At 35.4% G+C, this 23552-nt stretch overlaps 1 protein-coding gene across 1 annotated transcript in view; it reads left to right on the top strand.

Moving 5' to 3' along the window:
- The window catches only part of NLGN4X (neuroligin 4 X-linked), a 162984-nt gene that overhangs the window by 34938 nt on the left and 104494 nt on the right, over nt 1–23552 (top strand). The window contains exon 3 of the mRNA XM_059839713.1: nt 15390–16229. Within this exon, the coding sequence (XP_059695696.1) occupies nt 15758–16229 (472 nt within the window). The 5' untranslated portion in view covers nt 15390–15757. The remainder of the gene's footprint in view (nt 1–15389; nt 16230–23552) is intronic.

The following is a 23552-nucleotide window of genomic DNA, read 5'->3' as shown; positions in this document are numbered from 1 at the left end:
GTGGGGAGACACAGGAACAGGTTGCCCGGAGAAGTTGTGGATGCCCTATCCTCAACTCAAAGCCAGGTGCTCAAGGCCAGGTTGGGTGATTTTGAACAACTTGATCTAGTGTGTGGCATCCCTGCTCATAGCAGGGAGGTTGGAACTAGATAGTCTTAAAAGTCCCTTGCAGCCAAAACCATTTTATAATTTTATGATATTTCTGTATAATATCATACAGTGATTTTCTATGCATGTTTATAAAACATGCAAGAGTATTAAGGTAAATGGCTGAGTATATATAGAACACATCGATTTTAACACTCATGTACCACTAAAAGTAGCACTGCATGCTCCTCAGCATTGGAACTGGTATTTGGAGATAAAGTAGAGAACCAATAATGATAGAATCACATTCTGGGTGGGGTTTTTCGGGTTTCTTTTTTGTTTGGTTGGTTTTTGTTTTGTTTTTTGTTTGTTTGTTTGTATGGTTGGTTGGTGGTTTTTTTGTTTGTTTGCTTGTTTTGTTTTTTTTTTTTGGGGGGGGTTTCTGATTTTTAGAGAAATTATATCACAGTGAAACCCTTCTCATTAATGCCCTTAGCACAGCTATTTGCAGCTGATTTCATGGTTGTGTGCCCTTGCCATAGTTTGAGATTGTTTATCAAACAGCACAGAAGAATTAAGGTTTTTCGTTCTTTCAGACAGATTTGGGTTTTTAAAAATAGGCTTTTAGTACAGTTTTAGGAAAAAAACCCCAAACTTCCAGCACCACTCCAGAGGGCCTGGATATCCCATACATTCTATGTCATATCTGCTAAAATACTGAATTATTTCCATTCTGTGCTAAATGCGAGTAATCCACCACAATTATGCTAATGACTGCCCTGAAAACAAATTGATACAGCTGTTGAGTGACTAGGGAAGATGATGGGATATTTCTTTCTTTTTTGAAAGAAAAAAATAAAATGTTTTTGCCAGCAGGAAGCCAAACTGCTTGTAGAAATTACTTAGAATTGAAAATCACTATTTGATTCTGAAGGTAAATATGTTTGTATATATGAATACAAAATACATTTAGCTTTAATTGCATGCCAATTTAGACCCAGATAGCTGGTATTGTACAGAATTTTTAGAGTGTTATTTTGATTTTATTTTCTATTGATGTTGTGCAAGATATATATGTGTGTATATATATTTATACACACACACACATAGTGTTTTCTATTGGATCTTGAGTATGGAAACTGAAAGTATCTAAACCACTCTTTCTACCAGGTTTATTATCAGCACCCTCCACACATTTCCTTTCATGTATACTGCTTTGCATTCAATTTTTCTTTTCCAAGAAAAAAGCCAGAAAAAGGGAACACAACACAAATATGGTAATATTGTTATCCACAACTTAAAAAAACTTCAGAATATCTGAGTGTAGGTGAAACTACTCAGGTTAAGTAAAATCAGATTCTGTCACCTTTCATTATAGGTTCTATTTCTTATGAAGATGTATGAAGTAGTACTCTTTTTCACCTGGTTGCAGCTGTATTAATAGCCTTTGTGCACTCACAGCATGAACGTGGATTTAAAGCTTACACAACTATTCACAGAACGTTAGAAAAAACATCCTGAATTTTTATGTTTGAATAGGACTTCAGGAAATCACTGACAAAATGTGGTGCCTAATTATAATCTTAAAAAGCTGCATTTTTTCTTTGTGTAAGAAATCAATAACCTGCAACCAAATATCTGTTAAAATTGTAGTTTGTCTCTCTGGGGTGGAAACAAACCTCTTTTATCTGGAACTAAATTACACATTTAATTCTAATGTAGTTTGCAGTCAGTGGAGTTAATTATACTGGAAAATTTTGTTGCTTCTATCATTTGAGGCTTTTTTTGCTTGGCTTTAAAGGTACGTAGGTGATATATCATATGCTGTATCGTACCATTGTGACTGCTGTTACTGGTAGACGTTTGTCATGAATTTGATTCGCAAAGATGAGATGCAAATGCTTGAAAACTGTGCATAATGAGGTACAGTCTATTCTTACTTAAACAATGTCACCAAAACAAGCTGCAGGTATCCCTCCTCAAGCAGAAGAGCTGCACCAGATGAACTCCAGAGGTCCCTTCCAACTTCAACCAGTCTATGAACCTGTAATCTTCATTTAAGAGCAATTAAATTTTTATTTCCATAGATTTAAAATAATGGTATGGAAGTCTTTCATTATATATTATATAGAAGTATCAAAAAAGATGGAAAAAGCCCCAAACAGTTATGCTACAAGTTTAAATAATGATGCTGAGTCACTTGGAAAGTTAGGTGATGAATAATTAGAAACTTAGTATTTCTATTGTTAAAAAATTTCTGTTTAAAAGAAGAAAGTTAAAAGAAATATGCTATATTTGATCAAATGAAACAGAAGTAAGTACTTTAAAGACTACTGAAATAGTTTTATTTTAACACCACAGTATGCCATGAGTATAACTTTAAAAAAAAGGAGTTAAAGAGTTATCAAAACTTATGTTTACCGTCATTTAAAAAAAAATTAAAACTCATTTGGCACAGAGTTCTTTTTCTGTAAAAAATAAGTAACGGGAACTTAATTTCTTAACTGAAGAATTTTTCCCTATAGCTGTTTCTGGTTTATTATTTGAAATCTATATGCTGTAAGTCATCAGATTTGGAAAAAAAAAAAAGCTCAGTTTCTTTTTTTTTTTTGAAACACGAAATATGTCATCAATATTTCCAGAATATGGCAACAACACTTACCAGTTTGAATTATTGACATTGTAACTCCCATGTCCAAAAATACAACCATCTTGGTGCAAGACTTTAGGAAAGATAATTGTTGCAAATATGATGAAATTCATGGCCAGAGAAATAATGAATCACAACTCCTGAATGGTTATACCTGTAGAAGACAGTTAAAATAAAAAAAAAAGTGCTCAGCACCTTGCCGAGGTGATAGCTGTATCATCCTTTGAGGAGAAGCAGCTATCTGAATAAAGACAAAAAGGAGATTTCAATTTCTTGTTCTGAGAATCAATAAGAATACTGCTGGAAAAACATATGTGCACTTTCCCACCATTTAAAAATAATTTTATACAGCTGCAGGCAAGACCTTTGGATGGATCTTTTCTCTCATGCCAAAGAAGGCATTATCGAAGGAATTATTTTGAAGAATAATGTGTCAGATCACACAGGAATTACTGACATATCTCCAATATGAGGTAGAATAATCTTCTGTCAAAGGGATTTAATTGTCTGCCCTGACCTCCATCTGTTCTATTAATTGACTGCATTAGTTTGTGGTAGATATTTTTGGTTGGTATTATGTTTTATTAGTGAGATTTCTTGAGATGATATAATAGAAGCACAGGAAGCTGTGACTCCTGCCATGTGACAAGGTATATTTTTTCTCAATCCTGACCTAAATCACTTGACTGAGGGCAGAAAAAAATAGATCAGTCCTTCTTAGTCAACCTGGCAGCTGCAAATTGTCTTCCGTTTATTTTGTTTTTTGGGGTTTTTTTGGTTTTTCGTTTTTTCGTTTCTTTTGCAATTTCATCCCATATGGACATGATACAAGGAAGAAAAGAAAAAGAAAACCCCACCCAAAACCAAGTAAGTAAAAAAAAACCAAACACAGAAACCCTTTACGAAATGAATTAAATAAATTCCTTCTACACATAAAATTACATTTTATATTGTATGATTTCATGGGCATATTACTTTTCCTTTAAACAAAAAGAAGCTAAAAAAAAAATGACCAGGAAGAAGAAAGGAGTCACAGGAAAGAATTATGATTTGGAGAAAAGAGAAGTATTTGAGAATTAGAAGAGAACTGATAGGGCTATGTGCAAAAGAGGAAAAGTATAGAAGGTGCCTTTATAAGAGGAAATTTTCAAGCAGGGAAAATCAAAAGATCGGTCTTTAAAAGGTACCATGGCATAATGTTTTGTCATGGAATCATATTGTTAAAAAATATTTCTCCTCATATTTTAAAATGCCCATGTGGTTTTGCAGTCTTGTGAAAGCAGGTGGAGTGTGCTAAATAATATGATTGTAATAATAAAAATAATAATATTATATGGGTCTTGTTAGAAAGTCACTCATAAATGGTACTTACTGCAAACAAAACAATAATGAGAAACATGTTTTTTAAAAATAAATAATCCAAATATTTCTAACATAATGCTTGTTTTCCACAAGCCTATCACTTCTATGTTGGTAAAGGCTAGTATAGGTGAAGATGGCAAAACTGGATAAGCTTGTTCTCTGAGATATGATTTTACACCAGGGAAGATTAATCGCAACAGTTTTTAAAATAACCTGAAGGTGGCTATGGGAATAACAATATTAATGACAATAATAATAAAAAGAGCCCCAGAAAATAAAACTAGTTGAATGGTAGATGAGAAAATATCTTTATTTTAATCTTAAATTTGTATACGGAATTTCCTATCAATGGATGCTACATCATCTTTGATAAGCTATCAGTGCAATAATGATGGAACAAGACAAAAACTGTTAAGAAACTCATTCCAGAATAAGCTCTTCCTGATTTAAGTCATGAGAACTTTGTTCATGTATGAAGCAAACAGGAAAGTTACAAGGCTCTTAGCTCTGTGGTTATAAAGATAATTCTGTGTATATTGGTAAGAAGTGAAAGAAAGAATCATCTTCCTACAGCTCAGTTAGGACAGTTAGTTGTCTAATCTAGGCTAATCACTTGGGCTTTTTCAGCCTAATCTTCAGGATATTTTCATAGTGGTTGACTTCAAGTAATATTTAATGTCAAATACCTCTGTAGGTAGGATACATTAAAATAATACCTTACAGTATTAATTAAAATTACCTTACATAGGAAGAACTGCTGCCTGAAGTGTGTGCTTCTGGTATAGACAGACTATCTCACTTTTTCATATGCAGTTTGGGAAACGAACATGAGGTTTAGTATTTGTTTCCAAGGTAGAGAAGGTACCTATTAATGGTGCTAAGCAAAGATGGAAACATTCCAATAATTGGAGTGAAAGGATGAACAGGAGGAGAAATGGTAGCTTCTGTGGTTTTTGTTGGCTTCCATTTCCTACTCAGCTACAACTCTACACATTACAAAGCAAATATGATATATTACATTAGATTTCTGAAAACCCTTTGATGCAAGAAAATATAATTAACCACATGTGACATGGCTTTGAAATTTCCCATGTAACAAAATGATAAAGATTGTCATGCAGATAATTTTGAGATTTTTTTTTTCCTAAGAGAAAACACATTGCTCTGAGATTTCTCTTGGAATTGTTAAAAGACCATGAAAGATGGTTTGATTTTTTAGCATTTGGGAGTGTGGGATTTGAAATGGAGGACCTTTTTCACTGAACAGAAAATTACCAGAATAAGATTTGATATTTTTTCCAAGCTTAGATTTCCTGTTTTTTTGGCAAGTTAATCAGTGGTGAGGAAAGATATCTCTGGTTGTGTCCATGAGGTTATATCTTAGTCAATAAAATGGTCCAGGTGCTGTTCTCTGCCCCTGAGGCCACATAAAATAGCAGAGCTTGCATTTCTATAGTGAAAATCTTTCTTACTAAAAAGGAAAAAAACCCAAATAAGGTCCTACTCCCTGTTTATGCCTGTGCCTTGGATGGTAGGTATGAATACTGGGGCAGGACAGTGTTGGAGTCCATGCTGTAGCCCTGTCTATTTTCCTGCTTAGACCCTGAATTCCAGTGCTTACTGCATTGGCCTGAGAACAGCTCAAGATATGGATCCATAGTGGGACTTTTGTATGATAGTGTATGCTTAGCTTTTAGGAGTCCATAGTATGTGATATAATTCACAGCTCCCAGTACTTGTGTCAGATAGAAAGTTAAGAATTTCATCCTTCCATATTGAATTCAGTGTAAACAGGACATTAAGCAGAGTTTATGCCACAGTCTCTCTTCTAGGCAAGCTTTTAAACTGCATTTGCAGGGAAGAGGGGAAGGCAGCAGGCAGCACAGGAATGGTTTCATTAATGTTGTTTAAAATCATAGAATAATACAGTATTTTTAGTTGGAAAAGACTTCTAAGATTCAGCACTGCCACATTGACCACTAAACCATGTCCCTAAGTGCCACATCCACATGCCTTTCAAATGTCTGATGGGATGGTGATGCCATCACTTCTGTGGGCAGCCTGTTTCAGTGCTTAGCAATCCTCTTGGTGAAAAAAAAAATCCTAATATTTAATCTGAATTTCCCCCACTCCAACATGAGAACATTTCCACTTGTTTTATTCCCTGTTATTTGGAAGAAGAGACTGCCCTCCATCTTGCTAGAGCATCCTTTCAGGTACTTGTAGAGAACAGCAAGGACCACCCCTAAGCTTCCTTTTCTCCAGGCAAAATGACCCCAGGTCCCTCAGCCATTCTTCCTATGACTGGTGCTCCAGCCCCTTCACCAGCTTCATTGATCTAGCAACATTGATCTAGTGAGGAATTCTTGTGATCCCATTTTTCACAATATTTTGTGTAGACTTATTTTGCTGAGACATGTTCTCTCATGTCTTAAATTTAAGGGGTTCAAGACAACATTTAGCAGGTGAAAGCCCACTAAGTTAGGAGGAGAGACATACAGGAAGGGAAGCTGGAGAACAGTTGTCCTTGTGCTGGTGAAATTGCCCAATTTCAAATAAATAAAGAAAACCTAAGGGGAAGATTTACTTGATAAATCAATTTGATGATGTAAAAGCATAGTAAAGATAATCTCCAGTTAAAATTTTTATTTTAAGAAATAATGGTCCTACGAACTATGTAAGGCTTGCTTGAAATTGAGATTACCTGTCCAAGAAAATTTGTACTTTATTTAAATCCAATGGTAGGGTTTTCTCATAGTCAAAGGATAAAAAACTCAGAGTGAAGTCTTTTGGTTCAGGGAGAGTGCTTCACCGAGTCCTCATAGCTATCCCAACCTTTTTTGAAAGCTAATGTTTGTAACTTGGAAGAGGGAGCAATGGGTTTAGATTTCTTCAGGTTAATGAGGGTAGCCACTCAACTTCCTCATTTCCAGAATGAATGTATAATTGTGACATTATCATATGAATGAAGGCTGTATCACTACCTGGTAACTGAACCAGGTAATGCAATGAAAATGTCCTGCCTGTGTCTCCTGTTTAATTAAGTCCTAAGAATATGTATAATAAAGCAGCATTTTTTTTTTGGTCATATAATATATTAATGGTGTGTCTGTGTGCGTGTGCGTGTATTTGCATGTGTTCGCATGCCCAGCTGTTTTAAATTACTTTTCCACCCTGTTTCTGGTTATTGTAACATTTTTAATGTATCCTCTTCTGAGACTAGAATGCCTAGAGGGAGATATCAAATTCTAATCATTAAATAGCCTCAAGAGATTAAATTGCATATCAATCAGTCCCTTAGACAATTTCTCAGTTGGTTCAGACAAGAGTTGTAGTTTCTTTCATCCTTGACAAAGGCATGCACTTCAGTTCAATGGAGAAGACAAGAAAGGACTGAGACCTGTGAGTTTCTTTGTATAATATTTAGACAAAACCTGTTAGATTTCATTAAGAATTTTTCTTTTCAGTCATTTGATCTTTCTTACAGAAGAGGAGTTAAGACTCATTCCATGTTAAAAATGCTTTTTTTTTTTTTTTTTGAGATCTTGAAGTGGTAGTGAGTAAAGAACTTTGGTGTTTTTGAGGGTTTATTCAATTTATTAAGGCATACTCTGTAAGCCTAATGTATCAAATACTGATTTTTGTGTGCATGTATTATATTTTTTTCATATCCATAAATCAGTACTTTGCTCCAAGCGTAAGAGATTTTACAGGAACTTTTGCCTTAAAGAAACTCAGGGCTGAACATTCTGTTTCTGATCATAATCTTTTTATTTCTGTAGTAAGACATCTGAATTTAAGCAAAGAGAGGTGCATAAAAGAGACAAAGAGAGACCCAGAGTGTGTTACATTTCTTTTACAAGGTTATATCAGAAGTAAAAGCTGGAAAGAATGCCATCGGTTGTGCTACACTGATGCTACTTTTGTACATTTCCCTAGAATATGCACTAGAAATGTAGCATTTTCTTAAGACTTCACAGCTGCAATTACACCACAATTGAATAGCTAATGTCATGGGAAACTTAAATTCAGATCACAATTTGAGCTGAATGGACCACACCTGTAATTTTGGGATTATTACTTATTTCAGGCTTGCGTTTGTAAGGAGTTTATGTTTTTCCCTTTTAATATTGAAACCTTATATTTATTTGCAATCATCATCAATTTCTCCTAAGAAGCAGCAAGTATCATGAAAATTGTCTAACCACTGAAATTCTTCTATACTTATATGTAATAATTGTAGAAATTACTGTTCAAAAAGTCAGTGAGATAAGTGCAACTATCTTAACTGAGCATTCCTAGTTACTCTTGGGTCTTTCTGGCCATACAGTTTTTTATACTTTTAAATACAGAAAAAAATAAGGTAAACCATATCTGTGATTTTTCAACAACCACCTCTTATAATTAGATCGAAACAGCTGATTTTTTGAGAATGCTGAGGTTAATTTCTTTTTTTTTTTTTTCCTTGGAAAGGAGTGATGATCACGTGATTTCTTTTCCTCTGCTTGCTTTTCAAATTGTTTTTAGTATTGAAAAAAATTGCTGTTTTCAAAAACAGTGTAGGGACCACACAGCTTTTTCCTATAATTGCATTGTTCTTTTTGATAGTGTATGAGATTTAGATATTCTGAATAAGAGTGGTAGCTCCAGGCAAGAAACAATGATATGAAAGAAATGTGTACCCATTTTCTGAAAAGTAAATGGTGATTGTAGTTTCTAACCTGAGGGATCTACTGACACCATCCAAGCCTGAGCCTATTTCTCTCACTTGGAGAAATTCATAGAAGGGTAAATGCAACATGTTGTTTTTTTTTAAAAACCCAAACCTGTTTAATTCAATGATTGTATGTAAATTGTATTGCTCTTTGGTCTTTATTTCCATATTAAAATTTTTTTTGAAATCTACCTTTGTCTTCCATGACTTCTAATCATACAACTAAGACCAACGTCAAGGTCAATCCTGATGTTTGTATATCTGGCATTTATTTTCACTTTAATCAAGGGTACATCGTAATTCTTAAATTTGTATCACTTTCTTTTCAGTTTAAACTTTAAATTTTAAAGAAACTTTTGACTGTGAATTAATGAGTTGTAATTCCCAACTAAATAATTCTGTGATTCTGTGAGACATTATTCAGATACTCGTCCCTAGATTATAATGCTAAATTAGTGTCATGACCCACAGTACAGGGCATCCTGTTTGTTGTAAGTTCTCCTCGGGCTGAACAAAGATGCCAGACCATGTGTCAGGGTTTCTGCTTTATTGAACAGTTGTGGTCTTGACTGTGGCAACTAGTTAAAGGAAAGAGATAGAAAGAGAGCAGAAAGTGAGAGGGGGTGCAGTCTGTATGCCTCTAATGTAAATTAGGCTTTTTACATGTTTTTTCACCCCTGCACAGCCAGCCCTTCCCCAGGAACTGAGTTGGGGTGAAGGAGAATGAGTACAAGTCTTAAGGCAGAGCAGGGAGTTGGCTCAGGACAGCACTGCCCCACCCCTCCTCTGGACGCCTTTCCTGTAGCAATGCTCATAATATTTGAGATAAAACACACTTAGATCGGGTCCTCTACAGTTAGGATTATCAGAAGTCTAAACTTTGGGGGTTTTACTTTGCTTTGAGGGTGTCTTGTGTATTTGTGTGTATTTTTAAGAATAATTTAATAATAATTATCCCATTTGAGTTGGGAAAATGCTTACAAAAATGCAACAAAATAAATATATACGTGCCATAGGAAAAAGAATTTCTTGTAAAACTTAGCTGCAGGTTAATTTGAAGCCAGTCATCGCTGTAGTTAAACTTCTGAGATTCAAAAATATCTTATGATTGGCCAGTTTCTGTAAATAAACTTTCTACCAATTTTTTAAGTAATCCAGTCTAGAAGGTGGACATTATGTAATGATTGGTGTTCCTTTGTGTTGTTCACTATTATTTGTCTGATATTTTGGAATGACTTTATGTAGGATAAGGAAAAATGAAGCTTAGCTCATTTCAGTGTATCAAGAAAGTTCTAGAAGTTCAGAAATCAATCCCTAAAGAATTTTTAACTGTGTTGGGTTGTTTGTTTAAGTTGAAAGATAGTAGATAAACCCAGTGTGCATTTACTGATATTTGGAAAAACTGCTCTTTTGTTATTGAATGAACATTTCAAGACAATGACTATTCAGAGGGTGTAGTGCTGATTATGAGGTAGAGGTGTATTTAAACCTGCTTTGGGAAGAGCTTTTACAGAAGACATCAGTGTGATTAGTTTTCGGCAAATCTTTCAAATTATATGGACATATTGCTAAAAATTAATACTGTAGGCATGTTCAAAAATTTCTATGCCTTGAATAGTTCTTGTTTACAGTATCATATAACAACATTACTTTATTATAGAGATTTCTATATGTTACAATATGATAATATTCTAATTGCTTTTCTTTAAAAACAATCAACCAAACACACACACAGACATAAGACAAAGCATCAAAGAAAACCCAAAAAGCAAGTCATACATATCCACTTAATAACTTTCAAAATTACTTATTTCAAGGGGACAAAGGGAATGGAAAGAAGAAAAAACAGTTCATGTTCTTGGTAAAGAAAATATTTGTTGAATCTCCATATTCTTGAAAATACATTAAATACTTAGCAAAATGTTAGTATGAGGAGAATCTGAAATTTTATGGTTTACATCATTTGTCAGTTTTTTCTACCGACTAGCTGGTTGCTCTTACATTTCAGCCAATCAAGCTCACTGTATGCTTTCAGAATGTCTGTCTAATGAAAGGGATGTGAATCTTTAACCCTTACTCTCTATTGAGGTCAGACCTGTGTGCATGCCCAAAAACCCCCTTGGGAACATGAGCAGAAGGGAGGGCCAGAGAATAAAAGTGGTCAGTCACTGAAAGCTGAGATGTACTGTTCTACACTAGTTGTATTAGATAAAGCCCGGGAAATCCTAGGATATCTGTGGAGTCTTCATTTTCCTGTATAAATTGATATAATTTATATTTCTGCTTAGTTTCTTGTAACTGGTCATGACCTGAACAAGAGGATCATAAAAAAACCTGAAGTCACTTTAGTTTTCTGTTCTACACTGGAGCAAAGATGACTTCTAAGCCATGTCTTCTATTTCCCTAGCAGCTACAGAATAAGTGTAGAGCTACTGACAATCTTCTCAGGTTGAAAAAGTGGTAACTGCAGTTCTTGGAAACCATCAGTTTAGCCCTGAAGGCTTGATTCATGGACTATTTAAGCATCTCTAAGAGTGTCTCGGGGCACGGATTTATAAACAAGATCAAGTGGTATTTCCAGACACACATCCATGTTAACTTCAATCTGCATTTTCTTCAAAGGCCATAACTGTCTCATTAGCCTCAAATTACATTCCTCTGCCAATAACAAAATCAATGTGTGTGATCGTATCTGATTTCAGATCTTCCTTGACTTCTCTGTATGGTGAGCTGCCAGAAGTTGTCATTTTGATCTGAATATTCTGATTTGGATTGATTATTTTCGATTCTTTGAGTGAGTGATACTTCCAGCTAAGAATTTTTTGCAAGCAGCTTGTATGCACTTTTCTAACACTTGAAGCAGTAAATAAAAATATGAAAAAAGTACAACACTATTAGTGATAATAAATAAAGGCATGACAAGTATGTGTCTTCCTGTAGACTCAGTATGTAAAGGCATATTAAATAGCTGACTGTATACATATAATTGAACATCAAACTAGTTTTGATATATTTAAAAACCTTTCTAGATCGTTTGCAGTTTTCTATTTAAGATTAATCCCTTATTGAAATCTGTGACTCTCTATTTACATCTTCCAACATTTTCAATTATGTATCTAACATCATATCATAGGTGTCACAGTTCACAAATTATTAGGCAGCATGCCTTCTTCCTTACCTCTCAATATTATTACTGAAAATTACTTTCTGTGTCTTTGTGTATGAGCGTGCATACATTTCACATGTGAAGCTAACCTTAGGAAAATGGTCATTCCTCTAGTAATGTCGATAAACTGAAGTGTGTGATATTTTCTGCCTAATTTTCTTGCCTAAACAAGATATTTTTGCTTTCCTTGCCTCAGTCTGGGTTCTTTGCTTCAGTATAATAGCAAAACCAGTTGTTGTCAGGATGCACAGCTCCCAGAGCTGGAAGCTGGGAAAGTATGGAGAGCTGAGTGAAGCCCCCTTAATCCAGGAGGAAATGGTTAGTGACTTGCTACTTATAGCAAATTAGACACACACAAGTCTATGGGCTCAGATGGGATACATGTGAGGAAGCTGGTGAGAGAGCTTATCAAACTGCTTTAAACCACTTACCAGCAGTCCTGCTTAACTGGAGAAGGTCAGGTTGATGGAAAATTAGCAAATGTTATGACCATCCACAAGAAGAATGACCCAGGGAAATACAGGCCTGTCAGCCTGTCCTTGATCCTGGGGAAGGTCATGGAACAGATCATCCTGAGTGCCATCACATGCTGTGTGCATCCAGAGAATCAGGCCCAGATGATACTCACAAATGGGTTTATGAAAGGCAGATCCTGTTTGACTAACTTGATCTCTTCCTGTCATAAAGTAACTTGGCTGGTGGATAAGAGAAACGCTGTGGATTTTGCTTATTCAGACTTCAGTAAAGCACTGGATACTGTCTCCCACAGCATTCTCCTGGGGAAACTGTCTGTTCATGGCTTGGATGGGTGCAGTCTTCACTGGGTGAAAAACTGGCAGGGTAGTCTGGCCTAGAGAGTGGTGCTGAATGGAGTTAAATCCAGTTGGCAGCTGGTCAGGAGTGGTGTTCCCTAGGGCTCAGTATTGGGGCGAGTTTAATGTCTCTGTTGATGATTTGGATGAGGGCATTGCATGCATCCTCAGTAAGTTCACAGATGATACTAAATTGGATGGGACTATTGATCTGCTGGAGCATAGGAAGGCTCTGCAAAAGGAAATCGACAGGCTGGATTGACTGAGACCAGTTCTCTGAGGATCGATAAGGCCAGGGGTCAGGTGCTGCACTTGGGTTGCAAAAACCCCGTGCAATGCTCCAGGCTTGGGGAACAGTGTCTTGAGAGCTGCTCAGCTGAAGGGGACTTGGGGGTGCTGTTTGAAAGCTGGCTGGATATGAGCCAGCATGTATTCAGCTGGCCAAAGAAGCCATACTATTTAGTATGTTACATTTTTTACAATTGCGTATTCTCTCTGGTGTATCAGCTGAGTATTTCCTTCATGCTGTTATTTTTGGTTCTCTTCCTGATGGTAATGTGTTCACTCTTGTTTATTTGTCATTCCCATTTTCTTTTCTTGTTTTGTTTCCTCTTTTTTTTCTTGCTGTTTGCCCAGAAAATTTTTTTCACTATCCATCTTTCATCATCTGGATCACTATGTTTCCTTCCACCTTGTAAATTTTCTTAGTGCTGCATTCCACATTTCTTAGAATGTCATTACAAACTTCTGCAGTGTGGGTGTCAAGGGAATAAGATCTGTTGCTCCTCCCTAAGCACAGATTAAATCTTCAATTGGATATAACTGGAAAATCTGATTTGTGCTGCATGATCAGTAAAGTGTGCCAAAGTCAGGATGGGACAGAGCAAGAGTAATGCTACTCAAAATCAACCACCTGCTGCCAATTTCCATTGTTAAAGATGGTTGCAAAACTCAGAAGGGAAAGTGACACTTGAGAAGGAATTTCGAGAGACCCATTGCTGGCTGACCACTCTGAGTCTCAGGGAGCAGATAAGGGGGGCTGTCCATGGAAGAGGATGACCCAGGAGCTGTGGGCACTGCACAGCTGGCAGGGCAAGACTCTGAACTTCTAAGGCTCCCCATTGAGGGTGGGCTGAGAACACGGGCAAGACTACCACAACCCAATAATTGTTAGGTCAGGCAGGGTGAGGAGTCAGGTCCAAGGTCTACCTGGGGACCCAGTGAGGCCAAGATCCGGGGTGGGGTTGGGCATAGGGCTTCCTGCAGCATAACTCAGGGACTGATGGCCCTGGTGGGACATGAAAATTAGAGCTGTTAATGATTTGTCCTTCAGAAATGATGCTCAAATTGGAAGTCCTAGAGAAAATGTCAGCAGAAATTTCGGTCCATCACACGTAATATGTATCTGGTATTTTTCTGGCCTCTGGTGTTCTGGTGTTTCAACAGTTTTGTGGTAAGAGTGCTAAAATGAAATAATTGAAGAGTTCCAGGAGTTTTGAGAGAATAAAATGTCATTCAAATTATTTTCTATGTCTGACTCCTGACTGAAAAAAGGACCTGCTTGTCCACTTATATATAATTTTGATATATGCATGTGAGTTCATCCTACCAAATATAAGGTATCAGTGTCAGTTTCCTATAACAAGAAATTTTTTACTTGTGGAATTTTTTTACCTGTGGAATTGTCTTTGCTTCTGAGTTGAGTAATGGCTAAAAAGGAAATTCTTAATTTCTTTAGGCAAATAGAATGTTGATGTGTGTTTATTTGTACACTTGTAATGGTTAGCATATACATGCAGGTAACTTGCATTTCATTAAAAATTCTCAGAATTATTGTAAAAATTTCTTTCTATTTAAAAATAAAAAGTAAGAGAATGCAAGCAGGTAATGTTACATAATTGTAACACTATGTGGGCCAAAAGCTGACTTCAGAGATTGTAGCATGCTTTTTTTTTTCTTTTGGCTTTCCATTGTTCTGTCAGACATAGAAAAAAAAATGAAAATCAATAATTTTGTATCTCATTTTGACTGTTCACACACTTGATTTGAACTAATTATTTATTGCATTAATTGGAATTTCTGAATTAGATGAAGGTAAATTAGGTTGTCATACAGAAAAGAAGTCATGTCTGTGAAAAATATTCTGTAGTTTTCAAGTCATAGCAAAAAGGGATTATCCAATACAGGAAACAAAAATAATGAATGTTTCCTGTGGGAGTGCAAATAGGTTTTAAAAGAAGATTCGGTTTATTTAGGGCAGAGAATATCCTCAAGCTAGCACTTGAATTTGATACTCTTCCTGAAATCAGAAGTTTTTAGGCTGTGGTTTGGTTTGGAAGCATATAGAGAAGCAGAAACGTTTGTTTTGTGGAATAATCTTATGGCTTCAAGTTTAGCTCTCTTAACTTACATATCTTTGGAAACACATAGCTAACCATGATGTCTAAAGTTCATGAAAGAGTTTTGGGCCTTGGCATGTGAGTAGTGTGTGAACGTAATTTTTGGTACTTTATAAAAACATTTAAAAATTTTGTTTAAGGTTTATGCCAACATAAATTTGTCTGTTGATTTGAATTGTTTGTTTTCTCTTGGCCGCAGGCTGACTGAGTGGGCTGGACTTCCCTGAAAGGAGCCATTTCACTGGGGCAGTGGAATAACTGCGGATATCTCACCGCTCTACTTGTCGGGAAGTGCTCTGCGTTGCCAGGATTAATTCAACACTGAAGTCTGGGATGGGCCTTAGGGGCAAACACTCCCTTGTTTCTTCTGACATTGGGATTTGTCTACAGCCAGTCAGCTGAGGCACCTACCACACATCAGCTTTTGTTTTTTTGTTGCCTGAACAAAGATACATTTTCCCTCACTTCATCTACTTTTGACTACTTTTTTATTAGTTTTCATTTTCCTTGACTGAGTAATTTCTCCTGGCTGTGGAAAAAAGAGCCCTGCTGATGTTGATTTAAATAATGTCGAAACCAATGGGACTCCTATGGCTGCCTTTGATCTTCACACCAGTGTGTGTCATGTTGAATTCTAACTTCCTCCTGTGGATAACTGCACTGGCTATAAGATTTACTCTCATTGATGGCCAAGCACAATACCCAGTTGTTACTACGAATTATGGCAAAATACGTGGTTTAAGAACACCTTTGCCTAATGAGATCCTTGGTCCAGTGGAGCAGTACTTGGGTGTTCCTTATGCTTCTCCTCCGACTGGAGAAAGGCGATTTCAGCCCCCGGAGCCACCGTCGTCTTGGACGGGTGTCCGCAACGCCACACAGTTTGCCGCTGTCTGCCCGCAGTACCTGGATGAGAGGTCGCTGCTCAACGATATGCTGCCAGTCTGGTTTACAGCCAATCTGGATACTGTGGTGACATATGTTCAAGATCAAAATGAAGACTGTCTGTATTTGAATATCTATGTGCCCACAGAGGATGGTAAGTACCCTGATACCCACACTGCGATGTGCTCGCCAGTTCAACATATGAGGAGTGTCCAGGTCTTCAAAGCATCTTACTGAGTTTCATCCATGTTTTATCTGTGGAAATGGATAATGCCTCTAAATATGCATTATTAGTAATATTTTGTAGATTGAATATGCTTGCATAGATTCTCTCTTACTTTTCAGTGCAACATCAACCTGCAGTTTGATTGCAAGTAGTGGCTGGGGTATGTCAGCCAGCCTTAAGCTTACATCTAAAAGACAGCTGAGAATCATTCACAAGAGAGGAAAGGGGAAATAAACATTAACCTGAAGTAATATAGTATTTTTTCCATGCATGAATGGTACAAATATACTGTCACATGCTAATTTTTAAAGGATAATTCACCTAATTTTTTTTCTTTATTTTTTTACAAAATTTCCGGGCCTACTGTTAACTTTGCTTGATTTTAATAGATAATAGAAAATTGTTACAGCAATTCCATCAGCAGGAACTTTTTTAGGATTTTTGTCTTTGAGACTTTTCAGTCCAGCTTATTTTTCTTCATTCACTAAATTTAAAATGAAGTCAAGGTGATATATTATGCAGATTTGAAGAGGTGGCTTTAAAATTTCATCTGTTTTGTGCAATACTTTCTCAAGAGAGCTACTTTAAACCACTTTCTATAGACAGAAAGGATGAACACAATTGGTAATAAAGAACTCTTTGAACATTTACATGATCTCAATCTTAAAAATTGTAGCTGTATGGCATGATGAATGTATCTTTGGTCGTTTTGAATAGTATTGCTTCCTACAGGCAGGAAAACCTGTTTTCATCAGGCCCCAAACAAGCTAAGTCTGTTATTTCACAAGGAAATAAAAATAGTACTAGCACTTATATTTAATATTCCATTAAAAGCTAGTGCTTTCTGCTAATTAGAATGCAGTTACAGATGCATAACATGACAGATTTCTCCCAGATATGCAAATCCCTTCACTTTTGCTGAGGGTTTGATTTACACAACCAAAGCATTGTTATTTCTCAGTAACCATACTCTAAATATGCAAATTTTCTACTTTGATTGTTATAATCCTTCTGCCTTGATTGGCTTCTTTACTCAGAATTTCCAAACTGTCTGCCAGCAATAAACATGCCACCTTCTTTTCCTGTTCTCATCAGCTGAAGCAAAAACTTGAAAAAATAAAGGGGTAAGGTTTGGGAATACTGGGAGCTTTGCAAATGTAAATACTACCAAGGTGCTTAAAGGAAAAGTGCTGTGAAAGGAAAGCTCTGTTTATGGGGGCTCTGTGTGCATGTGTGTGTCTGTGTGTGCCCCTGTGTGTAGACAAAGGAGCAGGTCTTTACAACTCAGTTCTTTCCTTCTTCCAGTCTCATTGGACTCCTTTTTACTCCTTGGATAATGACATAGCTAATTTTTTCCCAAATTTGTTTATGTTCTGGATTTTAGCCTTCATCTTTTAATTAGTCAGTGGGGGGGGTAAGCTTGCCCTGAGAAAGCATTCTGGGTTAAGATTTTATTTGTCCTCACTGAAGGAACATCAGTTCTGCTAACTCAGTCTTATTTTAGAATCCAGTTTTAATAAATAATACATTCATCCAATCTAATAATAGGAAGTTTCATTTATTAATTAGGGGATACAGGAAATTAGACATGGGAAAATATATGTGAAAGTCTAGGAAAAGAATATTTATTATTAAATTAAAAATAGTAAAATATTGTGAGCTGAATGACTAGGAACCTATAGCACTCATCTTGCTATAATAGCTAATCACATTTGCTATTAGATTTAATGCAGAAAGGACAGAGAAACTTAATTTCACATTCTGTAGACATTTTTTGTCCACTTACTTTTACAAAAAGCATGGTTTGCTCTTCCTGGTTTTAGATTTTCTTTAAATAGCAAGTAAATGGTATCAAGTTGCTTTTATATCTCCTGTTGAAAATACAAACACATGCATAAAAATATGTAGCCGAATAAGGAGATTACAAGGTTTGTGTTAGTGATGAGCTGAAGGTAAGGTTGCTCCTCTACAATATGAAAAGCATTTTTAAAAGATTCCATTGGCAAACAAGAAGTTTCAAAATTAATAAATTAGGTACACAATGTTATAATTGTATGCTGTATATCTCATCACTAATTAATAAATCTCAGAAGCTTTTTTGGTGAGGAATACATGTGATCTTCTGATCATAAAAATTCTTAACGGGAACTGACCTACAAATCAGGTGCTCTAAGTTAGTGTGTCTCCACATCACTCTAAACAATCTCAGATAGCAGTGCATACAATCTGATTAAAGATGTTATGCTTCATTATACGAGTACTAGTTGGCAAAAATAACCTACGTTGTTATGGAAACAGACCATGAAATTAGTTTTTGAAGCAAGATTTCAAAGTGAGTGACTTTTTTCAGTATAGATTGACTTAAAAAAGCTTTAAAACTATTTCTAGAACAAAAGGTGGCTGGAATCATCCAAACCTAATAAATGCTCTGATTATAAAACTTTCTCTGAATAATTTTTTTCTCTCTTTTTTTTTTTTTTTTTTTTGACTTTGGAGGAAAGAATAGAGCAACAGCTAATGAATTAACTGCAGTCGTTTGCAGTGCTTACTTCAAAGCAGTTCTAGTGAATAACTAATCAAAATGAAGCTCAGGTTTAGGGATTTTTTTCATTGTTTTGTTTTGTTGCAGTTCTTTTTTAATATACAGCATTACCTGTTTCTTATTATTTTTGTGGTTGGGTGAAGGAGAACAAAATTTTGACCATGTATTTTCAATAAAGGGTTGACTAATAAATGCACATATCCCTCCATCTGCTTTCAGAATTGCTTCACTGGAATCTTTCCCTGATAAACTAATAGGAAAAGAGTAGAATATAATCACTTTAACTAGATAGATAAGTTTAGTTAGGTATAATAAAAGAGCTTGAAATGTTACTGCTTTTGTCTGAAGAAGTACCAGGAAATTAAATAACATATAAATCTATAGTTTCTTAAAATAGTTTGAGCTTCTAGGTTAAGAAATTAAAATAATGTTTTACATAGTCTGTGTCTGTAATAATCCTAGCCTTTCTTTAGACTTAGAAGATGCTGTATTTCAAATGGCAGATAGTAGGAGAATCCCATCAGAATTTCCTATGTTAACATGTCCTTACAAAGCAAAAACTCTCTTCCTTTTTATGGGCTGTCTTTTTTCATTTTAGGAGAAAATATTATTTACCATAGAAGTCAATGTGCATACTTAGAAGAAACATACTGCAATTCTGTCTTGTCGATTTTTATTCTTTTGCTGTTTTTCACTAGACAAGTGTTTTCTCGTGTCCCTTTCCTTACAGTAATACTTCCATTTCAGAGTATCCTACTTGAGATAGCTAGAGATTTTCACTGTTAGTTTTCTTTTGCCTTTGGAAGGGAAAAAAATTGCAACCACTGTGATCCATTGAGATTTTTTATTTTTTGGTCATAAGTATAAATACTATTGCAGATATTTTTCAGACACACAATACAAGCAATAAAAATAAAATCTAAGAAGATTCTTTTATTTTATATGTCAAACCTATAGTAATAATAAATTATTCAGAACTGAAGTAAATAAAATATTTATAGTGAAACTATCATTTTATCCAGCTGCTTTCTAAACATTTGCCTTGATCTGCAGTACTATTTTTGTGGGTGTATATTGTCTAGGCTGCCTTTTCAGTTACCATGGTCTGTAATTTTCCACAAGAATACTTGAATGTCAGTTTTGAGGAGGTCATCTAGGGAGATGATATTGAGGACAGTGTGTTTATTATAACTTCAGTCTGAATATGGGTTTATCTACAGTGGAAATGCTAGATTGAAGAGGACACAGACTGTTAATCGGCTGTGCTTAATCCCTGCCCTTTATCATTTGAATCTGTGGATTCTGAAGGAGATTGCTAACTCCTATCATAACCCGGGGGAAAAAAGTATAACAAGAAGAAAAAAAAAAAAGAAAATACTCTTCATTTGTATTTCTTTCATGGTAAACTTCAAGATTTTATTAATAGGAAAGCAAGATTAAAAAAAAAAAATCAATACAGCAAAACAAAAAAGAACAAAACCCAACAAGAACAAATTATTTAATGTCTGTATAAAACCTGCTATCTTCAGATCAAAAGAGAAAATAATAAAGATTAATTTTTGTTGTCTTTGCTTGATCAATAGTAAGCATATGTACTTTTTACTTATTTTGGCATATGCATAGAGTGTACATTTTACGCAGGGGTGGAGCTCCTTAACCACTATATATCTGTTACAGATTAACTAATGAAGTATTTAGCATCTTCTTGTTTCTTGCTTGTGAGCTCTTGTTTCATTCACTTCAGAATAAATACAGCTCAAGTGACAACAAAAGGTGGGAGACCCTGACACTTATTGAGGCTGAATGGGTAGGTGATAATTTTTCATTAGATTATGGGAACTGAGGTTTGCCCAGGATTAGTGGCATATTTAACTGTGGGCTACCAGGAAGAAAAAAGTCTTGTGCAAAAGCAGAGATCAACTGTGTTCCTTCTCTGGGTAGTGATTGACTAAATATACATGCAGCTCTCGACTCTGTGTCTATTTGACTAAGAAATAACAAAATTAAAAGTTTGAGCAAAGCTGATTGAGAAGACGAGCCTCAGACTGTCCCTTTTGCATATTATGAAATGAATAATATCTGCCTAATATATAATTGAGTGTTTACAGCTTCCTTCTTCCCATTGCAGTTGAGTGCAATGTATTTACTTGGAAAAAGTGTTCTTATCAAAATTATCCTAATAAAATGTAATTGATAAAAATTGTTTTTTTTTTTCCTTTTTCTTTGAGGCAAAAAAAAAAAGTAGTGTAAAGATTAGTCTCTTCATTTTGATGGCATAGAATAAAAAAGTAAGCTAATCAATGGCCTCTTTGTTACTATGAGAAATAAGGGGTCCTACATAAAAATGCGGTCATATATAAAAATAGTGTCTCAGTGAGCAAGATAGTTGCAATATGTACAACATCATTTTTGTTGAATTATTAGAGGGTGATGCTAATAATAATAATAGTAACTTGTAATTTCCAAATAAACTCAATTTTCTATACAATAGATTCTCCTGTATGTAGTTTTAGATTTCAGTGTATGTATATCAGACACTTTTCAGGTAATCCTAAAATTTTATTCATCCTATTATCTCTTCAAAAGTTTTGTAAATATAAGTAGCTACTTAAGAAATCAAAGCAAGGATTTATGTATATAGCTTTAAAGAATTTAGAATCCAATATCTCTTGTATGTATGTTTACAGTTTATATTGTTTCTCAAAATCTTTACTACATATTTTTTAAAGTAAATTATAATTACTGTAATTGGCATAGGAACATAGGGTTTTACTTATGTTTTCTGAAGTATTTGTAAAATCAAACTAAATATATTTATTTACTTCTAAAAATATTTTAAATCTGTTTTAAATCATACTTTGGACTTCTATATATAATGGTTTACAGTTTCATATTGCAAATAATATTCTTCTGAAAAAAACCAGGAGTATAACAAAACTTTGTTTTCAGTTTCAGTATTGTCATAGGTTTTGTCAATTACTTTTTATTTTTAACCTCCACCCATTCAGTCAATATTTTTCCGCTCTGGAAAATGAAAAATTAATTATTAAAATTTTATTATGTACATGCATTCCAGTTTATAAAAACACATATAAAATACACAAAAAAAGACATGTCCTTTTGTAAAATGATTGGATTTCTTTACAGGGTGAGAGCGATTGATAATAGATAATAATTACAATACAAAATGACAATGTTTCAATATTGCATATAGTACCAGTTGATCATAAACATATACTTTTTAAAATCAGAGAGAAAATTGCTCTCCATTGTGAAAGATAAACTCCCTGTTGTGTCAGACTGCCTCAAGCCAATTCTTTCACTGTTAGGGTCCAATCCCGTCCTCCTAATCCAGAAATATTGTGGCATCTGTGAGAAAGGAGGAGGCATATGTCTGGCTGTTCTCTGCCTACCAGGATAAAGCTGTGGGTAATCCCGGCCCTCATTTTACATTCTTGCTTTTAACAGTCGCAAATACCTTCTGACACCAAAGAACAGGACTTTAATCTAGATGAAATAAAGTTCTTAAATCTTTAGGGATAAATTCAGATTTAGTTGCTAATTTCAAAATGCTGTCCTTTCCCCCAGGAGCTGCCCATTCCACAGGCACTTTACAGGATTGCACCCAAATGGCCTTCTCAGGAAGTGATATGCAGTGAAGCCTAGCAAGAAGACTCAGCATTCAATATGACTTTAGTTAATCCCAACAGGATTTTTGGCACCGTTTCCTAGAGTCTCATCATTACTTCATATTGAAAACCTGCTAGAATAGGGGGGGATGTTCTTTAAAATATGATGAATCAACTTTTCTTGTGCGAAGGCAAATTCATGTTATCCTTTTAGTTAAAGAGCAGCGCCTTTGGAATTGTAGAGGCTGTGCCATTTGGCTCAGGGACACAGAAGAAAAGGTCTCTAGCCATGTGAGTCATGAGACAGATCAGAATTTACTTCGTTTTGTCCAATGAGCCCCACTTGTCTATTCGGGGTGCTTTTTGTTTTGGTTTGGATTTTTTTCCTGTGTGTTTACTTGGGGTTTCTTTTCTGTTTTGTTTGGGGTTTTTGTTCCTTTGTTTTGTTTTTAAATGCAGCTTTCCTCTCCACTCCTGAAAACCGTGTCTTTGTAAGCTGCTGCTGTTCTCTGTGTGTCTCCTTGCTTGCTGTCAAAGCACAAATCAATGTGATACCTGCTAACACTGAGGCAGTGCCTCTGTCCTAGAGCAGTGCAGTGGGCCCTTGGCAGGCTTCTGGGTGGTGAATAGTGCAGAATATGTGCAGTCATATCTGATCAGTGTCTTGGCCACATCATTTGTATTAGCTTTGATTTCCTGTTAAGGCTTTGTGGCCTCACTGGTCTTCCTTCAGGCATTTTTTGCATTAGTCTGAAAGATTTGAAAGCTATTTGTATCTTTTCATTTACATTTGGTTCCGTTTCCTTTAATTTGCACATTAATTGCAGGTTCAAACAAAACTGACACTTGCTGAATAGCTCAGTTAAATCACAGGGCTCATAAATCAGTCACATCTGTGAAAATATTTCAAGGAATTGCACCCACATCAATGTGATAGTCATAGGTAGTTTGTCAACTGGGAAAATGTACAATTCTCTTCTGCAAATATTTAGGTATCTGCAAAGTAAATTAACACAAGTTTGAAATAAAGCAAATGTTCAATATTTCCTCCTCAGGATTCCTGAAAAAAATTTTGGATAA

The sequence above is a fragment of the Haemorhous mexicanus genome, chromosome 2 (genome assembly GCF_027477595.1).
Source record: "Haemorhous mexicanus isolate bHaeMex1 chromosome 2, bHaeMex1.pri, whole genome shotgun sequence".
NCBI classification, from domain to species: Eukaryota; Metazoa; Chordata; class Aves; order Passeriformes; family Fringillidae; genus Haemorhous; species Haemorhous mexicanus.
The sequence above is the reverse complement of the archived record's forward strand: the minus strand, read 5'-3'. Positions and strand labels throughout refer to the sequence as shown.